Raw genomic sequence first — 15298 nt, forward strand, 5'->3', positions numbered from 1 at the left:
AACACTAGTTTTACAACAGAACTGCGTTTCTAGGCTTTACTTGGAAGAAGTGAAAGCCCTCCAACAGCTGACTACACAGGCCTTTAAAGAAGAGATCAGACCTTGCTGCTCTAGCTTCAGAAATCACAGTCATCCAACGCAGAAACTGACAGAAGATCTCTCTAATTCTGAGGTGCAAGGAACCAACCAGAGTAATTTTCCCCATCTCGCACAAACGAACAACAAAAAAATTAAGTGTAAATCAGTGGAGCTGAAAGAAGAACATGCAGGGAAAAATCTTATCTGCTGGCTTGTCAGCACTCAAAATCCAGAAAGCTTAAATTACAGCTGCGTCATTTGTAGTGAAATTTGTGCATAAAAAGTTCTGCATGTATTCTTTCCAAATGCCATTTTGAAATCCTTACTGGTGTAATGCAAAATGTTTACTCGTGAAAAGTTCTAGCCTTTTTAATGAGGGAATGTTTCTTCAAGCAGTCAGCCTGTTTTAATGTAGAATCAATGTAAGCTTTAACATTTTGCCTTCAGCAACAGAGAAGATAAACATTTTATTCTGTTCACTGAGGTGAATCTTGGGTCTCTACAGCAAATTGTACACAACATAATGAAAACTGCAAACGAAAGGTGCAGATTTTCTGCTACTGATGATACACTTCAGCTACAGAAAGAGTACCTAGGGGAGCCACACAACCTCACATCACATCACTGCCCAGGAAATGGGGAATAATGAGTGGCATCAGGACTGCATTAATCAGCAGACATGTCTCTAATAATGGAAAGTAAATGGCCAGTGAAAGAACTAAGAGTGTGAACATCTACAAAAAGACCCAGATCAGTGCCTGTTAGACAAATTTATCATCATTTTTACAAATAAGCACAGAAACAGAGGAGGAGATGGGGATACTGAATCTGGAGGGAGAAGGGGGGAAAACAACAAAAAAACCCCAAAACCAAACAACCAACAAACAGATTCATTCTACATAATTTACATCTTAACAGCCAGTATGATATACCTCACAGTAAAGCAGGCTGGCGCATCATGCGTCTGGCATCATGCACTGGACAACTTCACATCTCATAACTCTCATGCTCATCCCACCTCCCAAGGGCTCAGCGTAGGAGAACAACCATGCTTATGCAAATGGATAAACCAATGCAAACTTGCAGTGTTGTTTCAATACTATTACTACCAACCGTTGCTTTTGTATTTCACAGCTTACAGAAAATTAAAGAAAAAGTAGTATTTTGTTCTGAAAGCTTTAAAGTTAGAAAATTTTCTATCTCAGAAAGAGTTACTTGTAATACATTTATATTATTATCAGCAAACTCAAAGTAACACACTTAATTACCATCTCAAATGAGAAACTTGCATTGTTTTGCTGCTTCCCTACCAAGAACTGCAATAAAACCATCTTGTTGCCTCGCTATTTGCACAATTGATTTCATAGTCTGCCATCAGCTCCTACGGATGTTGACACAATGATGTAAACAACCAAATTGGAGTAAGCCTGCATGTCACAAGAAGAAACTATCCAATTTGTATTTGGAAGCTGAAGTCTTGGTACAGAATATAGAACAGAAGGGTCTGGTTTGGTTTTAGGCAAAATACTGATTTTTTCCTCCTTGATGTTCAATTACAACTGTCAGCTACTCTGGTCTAAAGCAAATCCTGTTCTTTCAATGCATTCTCAGCTGGCAGACGGCATCTTACAGAATAGGACATCAGCAAGTGTCTAGCCAGTATTACACTAAGTTTAGTTAATGGCTAATCTGGCATTTGTTCAACTGTGTACTTCAAATGGCAAGACAGAGAAGGTGCATAAAAAGAAAAAAGACTAAGCTCTATCTTCAACACCTCATTTTTGTGGCTGATGGAAACGATAGCATATCAGAAGTGTCAGCATTCTAGTGAAAGCTGGCATGTAAATATTTATGTATTATGCAAGATAGTCAAGCCCTGGCTGGCTGTCCTTTTCCATATTTCTAGCAATAACAGAAACTGCAGTTCAGATAAGAAAAAGCTATAAAGCTTTACATCACAGAATTTAAAATTATTTTAAATGGTCATTAATAAGAACCTGAACATGTAAAATGATAAATGCTTCCAAGGTCTGAGTAATGTCTGTTATTCGGGAATAAGAAGTAGTCAGTGCTACTCAGAGGACCTGGCTTGTTCCCAGATTACCTAGGAAACTATACATGAAGTTTTAAAACGAGAAATAAACCATGGCTTGAGTTGCAATAAATTTTGGTACTTTGCTTGGCTTTTCTGAAAATATGAAGATTATTAATAGTGTGCATGACTAATATTTTAAAATTTTTTTCCCCCTCAAACACACCTGTTTCCAGTTCCTTGTCCATGCAGCAACTGAAAAATATTTCCATCTGAGGACAACGCATGGGTCTTGGTACATGAGCTTAGAGGTAACAAGCAAGTTCCTGGAGTTGCAAGCTTGCCAGCACATCCCATGTTGACTGGCAACTGTATCAACAACTGCCGCTACTGCAGCCAAGTACAGAAGCAGTAGTGGAGAGTTAACTATTCTCCCTGCCACTAGTGATGGTCACCATCCTTTGGATGAGGCGAAGAGGTGAGACACATGGCAGAATGGGCAGAGCTGTTGCTTGCGCTGTAGGATCTCCATGGACAAGTAAGGCAGCCGCCTTCAGGGCTCTTGGATTTCATATGAATTGCAGTCAGCCTAAAAACTAGACCTGACAACCCAATTTACGCTGTCAAGTGCTTTACACTACCCAGAGGAATTCTTTACACACCTTCAGAGGCCAATAAACAGGCTAATAATTTCTCAATTTGATTATTACACTGTCAAGACCAGGGCAGGATATACTTCAGGATGTCATAAGAAACAAAGATTAAGACGAGAGGAAGCATGTTCTTGCCCAATGTCGGTACTATCAGTACAACCCAACACATCCTAATTATCACAACACCTCACAAGGACAACTGCAATTAACAGGGCTGATGAGCCGAATGGTGTTTAGCACATGAGTCTCTGAGGCCAGGGCAGGTATTCGCTGTGAAAAGGCACAGCTGTAGCATTCCTTACATCAGGGACCAGAACAGTCATACTCTTGCCTCTTTCAATCACGTGATTCACGCATCTTCAAGATCAATGTCGATAAAACAGCTGAGCAACACTCCTTCCCACTAAAGTTAATAAATCACTGAGAATGTTCCTTCTTAGAAACAGCAGCCTAAAATAAAATTTAGAGATCCAGATTTTTTTTCAGATGCTATGGTGCTGTTCTTCAAAATGGCTACTTCATACGTGGCTTTTGTTAACGTACAGATTAGTAATGCAGGCAGAAATTGATACACAAAATATAAGGTCATAAAACTCCTATTTTCCCCTCAGGCATTTTTTAAAAGCAGAACACAACCAAAATGTATATACATGTATATTTATTTTTCAAATAAATTGAAAAAAATCAGCCAAATAAATAGTAAGCAGAAAAAAACAAAGCTTACTAAAAAAAAGTTGATTATAGGACTGAAATAATCAAAGATGAACCAATACAGAATCACAGAAAAGTTATGTTAGAAGAGACCTCTAGGGCAGTGGTCTGCAAACCGTTTTGGTCACACACCCCTATTGGTAAAAACTTTTTGAGCACGAATCCCCAGTATATGTATATTTATTTATTTATAAATTATATACACATACTACTGAAGTTCTAACATTTTCTTCTCGCACCCCAGTGGATTGTCTTCCACAGTCCTTGGGCTGTGCACACTCCACTTTCAATACCACTGCACTAGAGACCATCTAGGTCAGCGCCCCGCTTCAAAGTAAAAATAAGTTGTTTGAGGCCCTGTCTGGTTTAGTTTTAAATATCACCAAACACAAAGATTCCCCACCCACTCTGGACAGGAAAGCGCTTGCAGTTCTCAATGTTGAAAACATTTTTCTTATGTCCAATTAGAATTTTTATTGCTGCAACTTTTGACCATTGCGTCATCCTTTTGCTGTGCAACACAGAGAAAAGCCTGGCTCCATCTTTGTTACTCCATCTGCAGCTGAAGACAGCAGTTTGATCTGCCTTCTCCTTCTTAGCCTTTATGGTGAAACCAACCCAGTACCCTAAGCTTCTCCTTGTGTCATAAGCCCTAGCTCCATAAAGTTTTTAGTGTGTTGCTGACTCTCTCCCATTGGTGAATATCTCTTTTGTATGGGGAAGGACTCAAAACTGGACAAAATATTCTAGATGCAACCTCAGAGATGCCAAGTCAAGGAAGATGACGTTCCCTTGATGTGCTGCCTGTGCTTTTACTAGCCCAGCTTGTACAGTCAGCCTCATCACTAAAAGGGAGCACTGCTGACTCATCAATTTGCTAGCCACAGGAGCTGCATGGTCCTTTCTGTCGTTGCTTCTTAGCCTGCCTGTGCCCAGACTGTACCAAGACAGTTACTGCATTCCAGGTGCCCAACTTCATATTTCTCTTTGTTGAACTTCACGGGGCTTGAGTCAGCCCATTCCTTCAAGCTGTTGAGATTGTTCTGAAAGGCAGCCCTGCATATCCCCCAACAATGACAGTTTGGCTTTACTACCAGGCCCGGATAAGGCTGCATCCTATGCCATCATCCATGTTACCAATGAACATACTAGAAAGTATCAGATCCAGTATCAAACCCTGAGAACCACCATCCGTAAATAGGTGCCAGTTAAATTTCAACAAATTGACCTTTTAAGTCCCACCAAATGAGCCAGTTTTTCATCCACTTTGTAGCCCGTAAATCCAGTCCCTACCTTCCCTAAGGGTATCTTCCTCCTCATATATACCACACTTCTTCCAATTTCTCCTGCAAATATGGAAGCCTATGCTGAAAGCAAGAGAAATGGCAATAACTGTTCTCCCTTCATTCACAGAGCCAGGTCTTTCATCACTGAGGCAAAGAGGTAGGTTAAGTATGATTCGCCCATAGTAAATCCACGTTGGTTATTCCCAATCACATGCATCAATTTCCATTTCTCGACAAGCTTTGGCTTTCCCAGTTCCATCCCTGCATTTTCAGGCAATGTCTCTATACTGCTCCTTAGCAGTTCATCCCTTCTTCTACCTACCACACTCTGCCTCTTTTAGTATGAGGTCAGGAGTGCTCTGTTCAAATCGGCCTCCTGCTATGCCCGCTTCTTTTCTTCCACATGGCTTTGAGGCAGATGCCCTTGGAGATCAACCAGATCTTCTGTGTTCCTCTTCACTTCAGGGCAGCCTTGCACAAGATCCTGCCTGCCAGTTTCCCAAACAAGCCAAAGTCCACTCTCCTGAATGCCAGGATTTTTATTCTCTTATTTGCCATCTCTACTTTCTTAAACCCTATCATCTCACGGCCACCGCAACTAAGACTGCCGTTATCACATCCCCAACCAGTTCCTCTTTATTCATGAGTAGCAAATCCAGCAGAATGCCTCTCCTAATTGTGTATCCCGCTACCTACACCAAAAAATTGTCTCCAACACACTCCAGAAATCTCCCAGATTGTGCTCTATCATGTTGTCCTGCGTAATCAAAGTGTATTTACAAAAAGCTATTTTTATCTCCCTCCCATTTGTTTACAATCTCACATTGAGGTCACTGAGCTGACCACCAGGAAGTCAGAAAAATGCCCAAGAATCCCTTACGTTGATGAGATGATTTTTTGCCTGAGAAATCTATTGGGTAAACAGTGATCCCTTACACTGCAGCATGGATCAGAAATATTATCTTCTGGCCTAGGTGGCTGGTGCCAAGCCAGTATCAACAGACACCAGAATCACAATGCAACACCTTGTGGACTGGCCACAAATTCCTACAAACACGTAAGACGAAAAAAAGGACTGTCTTGTGAGCAATTGACTATTTATTGCACGTAAGTCTTACAATTAAAAAGTTGGCCAACTAAGTACTGTGTTTTTCCAAGAGAAGAAAGTGCTGGCAGCTTTAATAAAAAACAGATAAACCCATGCCTGTTTGTGGTTCAGGACTGCAGGAATTCTGACCTGGATTCTGTGCCGTAGTCCCTTTACATTGCTCCACCAGTATAAAGGAACTGCAATCCAGGTGGATCTATTTGGTAGGTTGTGACAGCAGGGAGTCCTGATTCTTATCTAATGGCCTATAAGGGCTCTCAGAGCAGTTCTGAAGCTGATGAAAAGGTAACTGATATTTGACACATTAACAGAGAGAGGAAGATTTGCTAAAGCTCCCATAAAAGAACCCATTTCTTTGAGTTGTTACAATCATCCCCAAAGAATTATGCTGTACACTTGAAAGAACTTGGGGAAAGAAAGCAACGCACACAACCTGTGATCCTAAAAAAAAAAAAGCTATTGATTTAAAGCTCGACCAATACCTGGTCCAGTGGAACTTCTACACGAGTATCTTCATCTTCCTGCACTTCAGCTGCCCCCCACATTTCAGACGCCTCTTCTGTGTCTTTGTAAATATCTTCACCTGCAATGGGAAAGATACAGAGTGGAAGTGAAGCCCAATTGTGACACTGTGTGGTGTAACTACAGAACTGCATTCAATTTTGTTTCCGACAGCAGGTTTCTGAGCTGACCCACCATTGCCTATACAGTTCTTATAATGAAGTTTTCAATCTCCCATTATTGTAAACTTGTTTTCCTTTCCTTTTTAATAACAAATACTTACATGCTACGCCATTTGGGGAAGGGGAAAAAGAAAAAGAGACTGAACAAAGCCCTGGATCTTAAGTTCCTTCACTTCTGGCAAAGGTCAGGAGTGAATCTGAACTTAATACATTACAATAACGACATATTACTTCTATTTCTATAGTCAATGATTGTACTTTCTAGTAAATAGCATTATAACACACATCTAGCAAAAAATCTCAGGCTCTGAATCAACAATAAACATGATGAACAAGGACAGGAGTAAAAGAAACAGAAACAGTTGGGATAATGCTACTCCCCACCCTTGGGCACGTGCAAGTAGAATTATAGCTGAAACTCCACATTCACATTAAAAAAGCACATAGTCCTAGCTAACAAGGTTAATGGTTACAATGATATTCGATTTTGCAAAGATTTTACACCATTTAGTTTGAGTAAATTTTTTCCCCCAAGTGTAAGTAATAACTAGGGATCTTCAAAGTTTCTAATACAGATCTTTCATTATTAGCTAACTAGGAAAGTAAAGACAGGTACATACGGAAAACAAACAATTTCCAAGTGACACACATTCCTCTCTCCCTTCCCCCCAAACTGAAAACAGCCCAGAAATTAAAAGCATAGGTTACTCTAAACCATCTCCCCCTCTCTCTCTCCATCTATCTAGGAAAGGCAGATGGTTCTATGCCGATGTGTTCATATCCAACATAATAAGTAACTACAATAAGAAAGAGGAAAGAATATTTGGGCTGTTTTGGACTGCTTCTTAGTTCTTCATAAAAGGATAATAAAGGACCTTGATAATATCAACTGACCAAGCAGCCCTAGTGTAGCACTGAACCGTTCACAGCACCACTGAGAACGAGGAAAAATAATGGATAAAAACCCAAGACATAAAAAATACAGAGTCCACCTGCATTGACTACTCTGGAAGTTAGTTTTCCAGTTACTTTCCCATCACTACGAGAGCCAAGGAAAGAGTTTACCCTGAGGACAAAATTCTGAAGCATACCATACCACTGCAAATGGCTAACTGGAGGGGAGGTGCCAGCTCATCCAGATGGCCTTAGACGTCTACTGGCAGGCCACTGACCAGAGCACCAGAAATGGAAGCCTTCTCATAGTTTGAAATGAAGAAGCAGAAATGGGGAACCCTATGGAACACCACAATGATATTCCAGAGTGGTACTGCTGACTGCATCTTAGGAGAGAGATTTTCTGATGGGCATAGCAGCTTGAATACTTGAGCATCGGTCCCGCTGGAACCTCCCCATTCTGCCAAAAGATCTATACTACTCATCCTCGGAAAATACCAGTGTTGGAAATACCACAGGGTTCTTAGCATCATTGCCTGGATTCTTACTCTAAACATCTCACACATCTTGAAAAAGGTCTCATCTTCGTACTTAGCATGGAAATAATAATTTTCTTTTCTTAATTTTTTTTTTGTGGATTAATAAATATAATATATCTGTTGTAGTATGTTCCATTGAAACCAACTAAGGACTACCCAATATTTGCTGGCAGTATGGTAAATCTTGGACAATCTACATGTACATATCTCATTACAGATCCCCTTTGATGAGACAGGGTTTTTTTGACAAATTCAGCAATAAAACCATGGAGTGGTGGAGCACAGGGAGACAGATGTGCAGTATTTTCAAAAACCTTAATCATGAAACCATGAGGGAGTGAGGGAGAGGGAAGATGACAATAATTTTCTACCTGGATCGTGCAACCAACTTTCCCATTCAAAGCAGCGTATCCAAAAAGCTAGAAACAGCGGGATTCCAATAAGCAAAAAGTGAATTCCCCATGGCATTTACTCCAAGCACTTTTAAAGAGGTGCCTGCTCAGAAAACTGGTCATAAGTGAAAAGAGATTAGTTGAAAAGAGGTCCGCACAACCTTCCAGCATCTCTCAAGGATACCACCATTCATTGTCTTGCACAGAAAGCACTCTAAAGTGAAACAGCATCCCTGCTCTTCCACAGAGTGAAAGATGCCAAAACTAGGTGGCAGGCTGCAAGGGGAAAGAATAGTGACCACAGAAGTCACCAAAAAACCTCCAGGGACAGCGTTTTCAGTCAAATGGGAAATTATCCCATTTTCAGAACAACTATATTCTTTGAAGAAAACCAGTAGCTAAAGAATAGCATATTTCAAATGCATACAACACAATAGATCGTTAGTTGGTTTCTGCAAGGATGGCAGAAAGTATTTGTTGTCAGAAAAGGAAAAGAAAAAATTCTTTAAGGGAATAAAAAATTGACAAGAAAAGGGAAATGAATTATTTTGTTCTGCACAAACATGAGAGTATGGAAGACAAATGTCCAAAACACATATACCATTAGTAGTCAGGGAAGAAAGAAAACCCACTTAGTTCTGAAATGTGCCAAAACAGGTGAAGAAAAAAAATGACACTAACTGAAAAATGGGAAAGTTGTAACACTTGACCAAATAAAAAAGGCCAATGAAAATGGCAAGGAACTAAATTAATCTTACATTAGGACACAAACTGTTGTATTTTGGTACCAAAAGAGAAAAAAAAATGCAAAAATTGTAAAATAATTTACAAAAAATTAACTTGATTAAATGGAGCATTAAGAAAATAGCTTAAAATGTAAACATTACTGGTGATGCTACCCTATTTCAGCCAGAAGTACTTACACTTTGTGTATGTGAATTTACAAATATCTGGAAGAAGGCAGATGAGTGAAAGGCCAACGTATTACTTGTTTATGTGATTCTGTGTCAAGATCCTGTCAGCAGGAGTTTGTAGACCACATTAATCACTGTTATCAGTGCTGTGACTTACTCAGCACCTCCCAAGAAAATGTGTTAGGCTAGGTAATTTTGCTTCATATTTTATAGGTAGTATTTCAGAAATGCTTTTTGGTTCAGAGAAAAAAGCACCTAAAAAAAAAAAATCTTATTGATGCAATATTTCACATCTCTGTCTCAGAATCATTAGTCAGTTTCTACACACATCTCTAAGGGAGGAAAAAACAAGAAAGCCTTTTAGAAAATGCTATAAATTACATGAAAAAACATTTTTGCAAGTCTTCATTCTATATTGTTATGGGCTTACATTGCAATCTGTACTGAAGTTAGAAATAAGTAGTGTATTTTACTGAAAGGAGAATTCCCAGCACTTCCATTAGGTGGAACATTTATGCCTACCCCAAATGGTCCATAAAATACTGTAGATTAAACGTGCTCCTCATACAAGAGCTAGTTCTGACTTTCTGTACCTCAAACTAATTGAGAACTGGACACAGTCAGGTCATGGCAACATTGGAGAAGAGTTCTAAAAGGAGGTAAGAAAGGAAGGTAGGTCCAAGCCTTACAGTCAAACTGTGGCATGCTCTACCCATTTGCTCCAACTTGAGTAGAATAAGATGGCAGAAAGATTCAAGGGCACTTGGAGCTCCAAAATGTCTCCCTACAGCTTTGCTGACAAGTTTAAATCCATGGATTTATTTCAGTTAGGTTCTCAGTTCTCCATACCACCGTAAGTGCTGCTTCTGTCAACAGACCAAGCAAAATACTACTGAGACTCTCCTGATCATCTGAAAGAGTATTTTTCCATGGTGTCCAGACAACCAGAAGAGACTAGAAATTTTTCAGGTTGTGACAATCACTGTGTGAAAACAGACTGTCTTGAGCTAAAAATTGCCACTATTTTCTATACCCTGTACAAAGAGAAGTGAGGTAATCTAAACAAACGTTTCTCATAATTTCTGATTATTTTAAAGCAGAGTCATGTTCAGTAATTCAGGCAAGAAGGTGAAAGAAGAACCCGCAGAAGGGCAAAGAACAGATCACAAGAGGGAAAAGGCATTCAAGAGGAGGAGACAACTGGAGAGAGAGGATATGCAGAGGCTGGAGGATATGGACATGGAGATGACGAGGCAACAGTAATGTTAAAAGGAATGTGTGGAACGAGGAACGGTGCAAGAGCAAATAGAACGATGAGGAAACACGGGTGGAAATTAGGGAAAGAAATGGGGTCCAGCACACTGGCAGACAGGCAGAAAGAATGTGTTACCTGCAGTGGAAGAGCTGAAGCTTGAAAGAATGAAAGGGGAGAAAAGAACAAGCTAGCAGGTACCCATGCCAATTTAAGCTTCTTAAAGTAACCCTCCTTCAGGAAACCCTGAGAAGAGGAATGTTGTTTTACCAATACCCGTCTGCAATTGAATTTCTTTGTTCAGATGCTCCCACACATTCATTTGTGACAAAGGTGCAGCAAAAAGCAACAATGAAAAAATGCTCATTGTTGTCAGGCAAGTATTTTTCTTGATTTCTTATTGTTATTTATTCCTACAACAAACAATATTTAGTAAGACTCTAGGTAGCGGCTCTACAGTCTGGGAAAAGAATTCTTACTGCATTTTTTGGCTTTAGTCTGAAGGAATGAATGAAAACTGCAACCACAAGTGGTTTCCTATGGAGCTTTTTCAGGAGTTATGCTCTGTCTCACCTCTTCTCCATCTCTGTAATCCCACAGAGAGAAAGATTGATGAAATCTTAATAGGATCTAGACTGCTTCAAGCTCTGAATTCCCCAAAGCCTTGTGAAGGTTACCAGGAAAGGGAACACTTAGAGCCTGATAACAGCTCAGCTGAAGAGAGGTAGCTAGTTGTCTCAAAAAAGCAGTGAACCAACTCAACCTGCCCTAAACAAAGCCAAATGATACAGCTGTTGAAACACTGGCACCTACGTTATGGCTAGCCTCTACAGCTAGCAGCAATGGAACCACAAAAATAGCATGAACAAGAGAACATTTTCAGCAGAAAAAAGTGGTGAATCGCATGAGGGAGGATGTTCTCACAAGGCTTAGTTAGCTCTTTGGAAATCAGGTCCTGAGGCTATGAGTAGGAGAAAGGCAGAGTGCTCAGGTCTAGATCAGAACCTTATAAAGGATGATGACTGATAAATAGGGTGTGGGGTTTCTGATTTCGTACTTGCCCAATGTCTATTTCAAAAGTAAGTGGCTTGGTCCTCAGCTGGTTTCACTAAACATAAGAGAATGTGGTACTGTATTCCTACAGTACTTTTTCACCTCTGTGACTTTGTTGCAAATGGACAAATAAAACAAATACAAATTAAGACAACATTAAGATGACTGTAAATTATGCTTCTTGCATAATGGCTCTTAATAGCCAAGGATCTTCATCTTCAGAGTTACCTACTCTGTCCTGTCGCGTCCCGTCCCCTTACCCATGCCAGCTATGCTGGCTTTGCAGCCCCTGAGAATTCATTTGCATGAAAGGGATTCCACTGACCATTCAGGGGAATTTTCTAGATGTTTTATACTTCTGGCTAATCTCCAAATAGGTACAGAACAGAATAATTATCAGCAACAGCAAATGCATAAATGCCCACACCATTTCGACTAACAACATTTCACCTGATACGTATTACCAGTTGTCTCAATACACAGATGTTCAGTGTACTGTGCACTCAGTCAGTTCAGTATGTACAGAAAGATGCAATGAATTGATGCACATACAACTGAGCAAACCTTGGCTAAAGTGCAAAGGTCATTTTCTGTCTGATGCCATTCAGTATTTCAGCTGGAATCCTTTCGTACACTTTGATAAACAAGAAAGTTATATGACTTTATTAAACAGTAATTGAGTTACACATTGAATTAACTCATAAGAATTATATATATTTTAAATAATTAAGCATAGCAATTAATGGCTCTTGTATAAGCTCCTTTCCTAACCAGCATTAACTGTAAAACATTTATTGCAGCACAAATTACAACATTATACAGTCATTAATGCATTTCAAATTTTAAACTGATTGAAGTTTAGCAGTAGGGATAAAAAAAATCATTGTAATAATAGCCTGCCCTGAATATTTTATGGAAATCAGAGGCATTTACTAACTGCAAGCTCTGTATGTAAGCAAGGAAGTTACTGTGACTATAAAAAAAATATTAATGTGACTTACCACAGAGGCTGCCTCATAAAAACATTAAGTCAAATTAAAAACAAAATGTAAAAAATCTGTGGCTCATTAAATTGAATAGATTGCTACAAGGAATAGGGAGGACATGTGCATTTATGCCTATCTACAACACAATTTTCTCTTCTCTTTTTTTTTGGTTGTTTGTTGTTTTTTTTTTTTAATTTCAAGGGGTTTTTAATTGTACAAAGCCCATTTCCAACAAAAAGCCACTGCCGTGGCATGCCTGTGCCTTCTGTCATCAAAAAGTAATGGAATTAAAAAGAAACTGGTAGCAATATATATATATATGAAACTGTTGGGAATATTAAAAAAAATACACTTTTTTCTTCACCTGATACTATTGCAGCCTCAAGCTTCTAGGCAATTAGTTCCTCTCTTCAGGAAATATTGAATTTCTAATAAGATTTCACACCATTACAGATTCCTGTCATCTGACTACCTCAACAGAAACTGCAAAAGGTGCTTCTAGATGTTGACTTTGTATGCAGCAGTCTCTTTTACTGGTAGGAAATGTGGTAATGCTAGAGCAAAGGAAAAGCTGCCTTAGTCAGCTGCAATAGCTCAGTCATCTTTATACATAAACAGCTACAAAAATAAAGGACTGCACATCGTAATACAAAGTTTTTTCTTCCTTTTCCTTACTTCGGTCATTCACCTCATTTATTCTCTGTGTTTCGAAGCATCTATTTTATTCATTTATATATTTAAATGACAGATCATTAAGACCATTTGCATTTTGAAATTAATAAAGCAGCTTCCATTCAGCCACATCTTTTTTTAATTCCATGCCTGTTCCAAAACTCAGCCTTCTCTTGGGTACAGCTGGGTCCTAAGGGCTAAACTGTCACAAAGCAAATGCAAAAGCCCTGAAACATTTGTCCTGGTCCAGTGTGAGGGATGCGCTCGATCCCCTAACCAAACTAGCACTAGTTTGGTACAGGGTCCAAAGGAGGTAAAGGCCTGAGTCGTAGCCAGGCCACAAACTCCTCTAGTTTCAATCTGTTCCCTGAAAACCCACAAAGGAGCAGAGTGACACAGACAGCATCGATGCATATGAGCTTGGATCACTGATCATGCAATTAACACATGAATAGCGGATGGCTTTTTCAAGACTCATTTATGAAGGAACAAAGTTGTGGGTACAAGGAATCTCATGCATACCTTTTCCATCGCATATAATTCAACTATGAGGCAACCACTATCCCATAATTATGACAGACTAAGCGAGCCTTCTTTGAGCTCTCCCTGCTAGGCAGCCTGGCTGCGTGGCAGTGATCTCCCCTTGAGCTGGAATGCCTCTCAAGGTTGTTCATCAAGGCTGAGAGACCTTTCACTAACGGCAGATCTTTGCTAAGTGACCGATATCGCTCATAACCCTGTAGTATGGTAACTTTGATTTTTGTCTTGGTAACTTTGATTGCATGCTGAATTGATGCTAATGAAACATTACATAAACTTTGCATATATAATCCTTTATACATAAACTGTTGACCAAGTCTGGGACTAAGGCTGGATCCAGCCGCACCTAGACTCTTCTCTGAGAAGGAGTTTAGAAAGCAAGGGGGTCCTTTCTGAACCTCGTAACTCAACAGCAGGGCTTCCCTTACTGTTTGCGTCCTCGGTCTCTCCATGAATCATTCTAACTCGAGTGTAACTCTATTTTCCTTTGTATGCTTTTTCCATGCAGTAATTAATAGAGTGAATTTTGCCATCGAACTTTGTTAAGTAGCACTTTTACAACATCATATTAAAACCGCTTTTGCTAACACCTTTGACAGTGGTTCTTTAAGCTATCTAAATCGCCCATTTGCAACATCCAGTCATTCCAAACTGAGCATCAGTATACCTACGCTCCATCCTGCGGCGAGTTAAGCAACGTGGCTTTCCTGCTGCCAAGTACTATTTGCCCGTTTTATGCTCTGCAATGCATTCATTTTGCTAAAAGCAAACCCAAAGAAACTCATCATGTGCTCAAAGAAAGAGGCTGCAAGGTTTACCATCATCTTAGTTCCCCCCTGGCATTGGTATATTCTGGCTACCACGATTCAGCACTGTAACAATACAGACCAACAGCAACAAGCGTTCTCATTTCTTGCTATAGATTGCGATTTTATCTCATATTATGTGAGGAATAAACCTACAGGTCCTGTAAAATCTCTGCAAATAAGAAACAAGATGGTCTCTATTCATCCCAGTTTTTGCCTTCTTTGACAACACAGCACTGGTATGATCTATGTATCTATGTTTTAACTACAGAGAGTATGTTAATCCTAAAAGTTGTCAGCAGGAAAACATGGACAACAACAGTTTTAGCTCACAATGCACAGCTGGTATTCAGCAATCCATTTATACTCTTTGGCAAGTTCGTAATTTTATTCAAAGCAATTGAGAGCATGATAGCAGGAGTGGCTGCCATACCTGATGTTCTGTACAGCTTTCACTTTAATTAAGGGTTGGCCTTTTTCTTCCTTTTTTTAACCAATAGCAAACCCAGGAAACTGAAATGATTGCTAAAATGATTGACATGAACTGAAATGATTGAAAAACTGTGGAGTGGCTAAGCCCATTTCCAGTATAGTACTTTTCCAAATCGTAACGGCAACTGAAACTTCATATTCTATTATCTCTAGAGCTTGTTTTATAGTTTGGGGGGGTGAGGTAGTAGTGTACTTTGGAAGCTGTGC

At 39.6% G+C, this 15298-nt stretch overlaps 1 protein-coding gene across 3 annotated transcripts in view; it reads right to left on the bottom strand.

Moving 5' to 3' along the window:
* The window catches only part of DCDC2 (doublecortin domain containing 2), a 70876-nt gene that overhangs the window by 10147 nt on the left and 45431 nt on the right, over positions 1 to 15298 (bottom strand). For all 3 annotated transcript variants that reach the window (XM_054190641.1, XM_054190640.1, XM_054190639.1), the window contains exon 8: positions 6351 to 6451. In XM_054190641.1, the coding sequence (XP_054046616.1) occupies positions 6351 to 6451 (101 nt within the window). The remainder of the gene's footprint in view (positions 1 to 6350; positions 6452 to 15298) is intronic.

This window comes from Rissa tridactyla, chromosome 2 (assembly GCF_028500815.1).
Source record: "Rissa tridactyla isolate bRisTri1 chromosome 2, bRisTri1.patW.cur.20221130, whole genome shotgun sequence".
NCBI classification, from domain to species: domain Eukaryota; kingdom Metazoa; phylum Chordata; class Aves; order Charadriiformes; family Laridae; genus Rissa; species Rissa tridactyla.